Source organism: Clupea harengus, chromosome 8 (assembly GCF_900700415.2).
Source record: "Clupea harengus chromosome 8, Ch_v2.0.2, whole genome shotgun sequence".
NCBI classification, from domain to species: Eukaryota; Metazoa; Chordata; class Actinopteri; order Clupeiformes; family Clupeidae; genus Clupea; species Clupea harengus.
In genome coordinates this window covers 27,234,487-27,239,486 of record NC_045159.1, presented here as the reverse complement: position 1 = coordinate 27,239,486, position 5,000 = coordinate 27,234,487, and the positions used below count along the sequence as shown (strand labels likewise).

General features: G+C 45.6%; 1 protein-coding gene across 1 annotated transcript in view; it reads left to right on the top strand.

Annotated features, from left to right (window-relative positions):
- zgc:100829 (uncharacterized protein LOC445149 homolog) overlaps positions 1–5,000 on the top strand; it is a 21,308-nt gene that overhangs the window by 10,008 nt on the left and 6,300 nt on the right. Inside the window, exon 6 of the mRNA XM_031572754.2 lies at positions 1–339. This exon is cut by the window's left edge and continues 214 nt beyond it. Coding sequence (XP_031428614.1) covers positions 1–339 — 339 coding nt within the window. The remainder of the gene's footprint in view (positions 340–5,000) is intronic.

The window sequence follows — 5,000 nt, the reverse complement described above, 5'->3', positions numbered from 1 at the left end:
CCCTCCTGGGTGGCAGCAGCAGTGGCAGCAGTGCCCTCCTGGGTGGCAGCAGTGGCAGCAGTGCCCTCCTGGGCGGCAGTGGCAGCAGTGCCCTCCTGGGTGGCAGTGGCAGCAGCAGTGGCAGCAGCGGCAGCAGTGCCCTCCTGGGTGGCAGCAGCAGCAGTGGCAGCAGTGGTAGCAGTGCCCTCCTGGGCGGCAGCAGTGCCCTCCTGGGCGGCAGCAGCAGCAGTGGCAGCAGTGGTAGCAGTGCCCTCCTGGGTGGCAGCAGTGGCAGTAGTGCCCTCCTGGGTGGCAGCAGCAGCAGCAGTGCCCTCCTGGGTGGCAGCAGCAGCAGCAGAGGTGAGGGAGAGGAGCCCCAGCACATCCTTGGTCTCTGGCCAGCACACAGCACTGCAAACACATACACATACAGAATACACACACACACACACACACACACACACACACACATATACATACATACACCTACGCACTCCTACACACACAAACAAACACACACACACAAACGCACACCTACACACACACACAGACACATAGGCACACCTACTTCTTCACACACACACACACACACACACACACACACATACACATATACTGTACATACATACACCTACGCACTCCTACACACACAAACAAACACACACACACACACACACACAAACGCACACCTACACACACACACAGACACATAGGCACACCTACTTCTTCACACATACACACACACACATCTACACAAACCTACACACACACAAACATCTACACACACTTACACACACCTACACACAAACACATGCGCACATGCACACATGCACACATGCACACATGCACACACACATACACATGCACACACACATACACATACACACACTTATGAGTACATCAGAAACTAACATCTACACAAACCTACACACACACACACACAAACATCTACACACACTTACACACATCTTCACACAAACACATGCACACATGCACACACACATACACATGCACACACACATACACATACACACACTTATGAGTACATCAGAAACTAACATCTACACAAACCTACACACACACACACACAAACATCTACACACACTTACACACATCTTCACACAAACACATGCACACATACACATACACATACACATGCACACACACATACACATACACACACTTATGAGTACATCAGAAACTAACATCTTCACAAACCTACACACACACACACACAAACGTCTACACACACTTACACACATCTTCACACAAACACATGCACACATACACATACACATACACATGCACATACACATACACATGCACATACACACACTTATGAGTACATCAGAAACTAACTTCACAGTACTCCACAATGTATCAGCTTTGTCCTGTTTTCCTGCATCATGTGAAGACTACGGGCTCTAATTTAACAGACGTGCCACACGGGTTCTTACACGCAAAAACAAGGAAGGGCATCGCCTGAAGCTATTTTGATCACTAGCGCACATTCATTTGGGAGGTTTTAGGACATGCGCACAGGGTTGAGTGCCTTCGAGGGTGATCCAACGCCTCATTAGGGTGTGTCTGATCGAAAAAGGTGACTGTGTCATGTCAAATGTTTTGTGGAAGCCACCCTCCCATTTCCTGGTTTTCAACATCTGACAGACACTTCTTCTAATCAACATCTGCACACAGTTTTGACGGCATAACACACTGGCCTCTCCGTTGGCCCGCTACATTGACCAATCATTCAACTCAACAGAATATGTTACCAAATGCCGTGAAATATTAGCTTCATTTTTCACTGTTCGTAAAATATATTTAGTCGCTACTGAAACAGACTACTGACATATGACATATGACCGCTGCACCGCAAGTCTATCCGACTTCAGTAATGTTACTGGAATTATAGGAGCACGAACAATAAAGCTGTTTTTTTTATGTAGAATGCAACTATAGTCATTGTAATAATGATAGTGTCATGCAAGGATTGCCTTCGTCATATATGTAGCCTATAGTATAGTAATAATATATTCTATGTCTATATGATGTAGAAAGCCAGAAACATAGAAAGCCTTGGTCAGATGTGACCAAGCCTTGGTCAGTCTATATTTCCTGTATCTCACAGTCAAATCTATCTGACTGCACATTCTGTATAAAACATCGTGTCAAATTTTGAATCCGTTAGACTTGATGAGCTGAGGTAGACGATACATTTCCTTCCCTGTCCTTCACTTTTCACGTCACACACCTCCTTGAACTTTGAAGCGCCAAAAGGGAATTAATTGAGGTCGACTCTGAAACAACTCAGTTGGTAGTTCAAAGTTTCCTAATGTTATTTGAATCTCTGCTTGGCTTGTTGGGATTCATTTTGCTCTGAATTTTACCTGGGTTTCAAGGACTTCTGTTTCCTGAAAATAAGTAACTTATCGCAGGTCACTCCATTCAAAGAATTGTTGTGGTGGGATCAATACTTTACTTGAAAATGTGCCATTAATTGGGTACTTTATTATTCTTGGGAGAAAACCCTTTGAAGACAACCTGAATATGGTTGGCTTATTGATTGATATGCACAGACAGTATACATTCTTTCTCCACAGAGAAAACAGGACTTAAGGAAATTAGGCTATGTGTCACTATTAACCTCTTCACTTACCTTGCCGCTATATTCTACATTAATAAGTTCCCAGACAAAGCTTATATAGCTTGCTTGTATATTATATATTATTAAATGTGAAATAGGATGAAGGCCATGGCAGATATTACACTCTGGATACTTCAACTGTTCTGTGCTGTTTTCAGTTCATCACAACATATTTAATCACTTCACAGTGACAGTTGAAATATTTTTATAGGATACACTTATTTGCTGGACTTGAATCAAAACAAGTGTGCTTGTCATCACAGCACGTCAGAATTCCCCGTGTTATGATTGGCTTAGAAGACGCTGATTCAACGACACACCCAGAAATGAATAAGCTGTTTTACCTGTCCCACAGCGGTTTTGCTCTATGCTAGCTGTCCTATGTGTGTATACACGCAAAGAGCACTTCTGCTCGGCCACTCCCTTTAATGTTGTGCTATTTTAGCAATATTATGACATCACAACGCCTAGCAAAGAGCTCACAGCCTTTCAGTGTGTAGTGAATTGACTCAGATAAATGAATCTGGGATATTGTCGAATTCCTCAACACTGAAATTTCAAGTGTATTGGCAACATAAGGATGTGTATTGCACTTTGAGAGAGAGACAAAGAGAGATAAAGAGTGGGAGAGGGTATAAGGAAGAGTGAAAAAGACAATCAGTATGTCAGTATCAATTTCCTCTTTTATTACAAGGGTCTTTGCAGTTCCGCCTGAACCGCCGCTGTAGTGATTTCTGCTCTGCAATGTCAGGACACAGAGTGCCGACCTCAATCTCCTGCCATCCTGCCTGGGTCTGTTCTTTCACTGTTTCATGTCAGTTTAAACCATCAACTGTGTATACAGTCTCCGTATACAGCCATTGGTTTACACAAACCAGCCACTCTGAACAGCACCATCTAGTGGACTTAGTTGAGCCTTACAAGCAATGAGAGATCAACTCAGACACACTATCCTCCTGCTGGACAAAAGCAAGCACTACAGTCATAGGAATTTCTCTCATACCTGTTTCAGCTACAAAATAGTAAGAATATAACTCAAGAGCCCATTATTCTCTTTCATTATTGTAATATGTCTCACAACTTGACATGGAATGGCATTAATATACTTGGTGGTGAAGGTGAGGGCATTCTGTGAAAAGAAAACGCCATTTACATGTAATATACTTACAGTTTAAGTGTGGACTCCTATAAATAAAGTACACTGTGGAATGTTTGATGGAACATGGTCATGAAAAGACTGGAATTTCCCCTCATCAGTAGGCTGCTAGTCATATTGATTGTGGATGACGTGGGGAAATGGGTGTGGAGGCATGAATCTGTGTGTGTGTGTGTGTGTGTGTGTGTGTGTGTGTGTGTGTGTGTGTGTGTGTGTGTGTGTGTGTGTGTGTGTGTGTGTGTGTGTGTGTGTGTGTGTGTGTGTGTGTGTGTGTGTGTGTGTGTGAGATTTGAAGAACAATTTGTACGATTTTGCAGTTGGTAATGTGTGGATTGGTAGACATGTGCATCTTGGTAAGTTAATATGTGTGTAAATATTGTGTGTGTGGAGGATTTATGTGTGTGTGTGTGTGTGTGTGTGTGTGTGTGTGTGTGTGTGTGTGTGTGTCTGTGTATTGGCATGAGTGAGGGCATCAGCCAGCCGTAGCTGCTGGGTTTTTGTGTGTGTGTGTTTTTGTGTGTGTGTGTTTGTGTGTGTGTGTGATCTCACATGGGTGCAGAAATATTGAGAGGAGTGAGCAAGAAAGAGTTTGAAAGAGAGCGTGAGCAAAGGAGGGAGTAGTGTGTCTGTGTGTTTGTTGTGTGTGCGTGTGTGTGTGTGTGTGTGCGTGGGTGTGTGCGTGTGTGTGTGTGCGTGTGTGTGTGTGTGTGTGTGTGTGTGTGTGTGTGTGTGTGTGTGTCTCCTCTCTTCACCTTCAGAGGGAAGGACACACATTCCAGCGCTGCTTCCCGACTCTGGCCCTGGGCGACGCTCGGCCGGAGCTGATAAGTGACAGGGCCCCTAGCTTCCACACGCGTGCGCACACACACACACACACACACACACACACACACACGCACACACACACGCACACACACACACGCACACACACACGCACACACACACACACACACACACACACACACACACACACACCCTCCCTCCCCCTCCTCCTCCTCCCCTCATGCTTGCAGCCCTGACCCCCCCGCGGCCTGGCTCAGCGCACAGACGTGCCACTCCGGAATTCTGCCCTCTGCCCCACTTCTGCTCCCCCCACCATGCCCCCCCCCCCTCCCTCCTCCAGCCCCCCCACAGGGGAGGGGGTATTTAAAGAGATAGCGCAGAATTTGGTGATGCTGGCCGCTGCGGCACCGCCTTGCTTTTCTCTTTGTTAGCCAG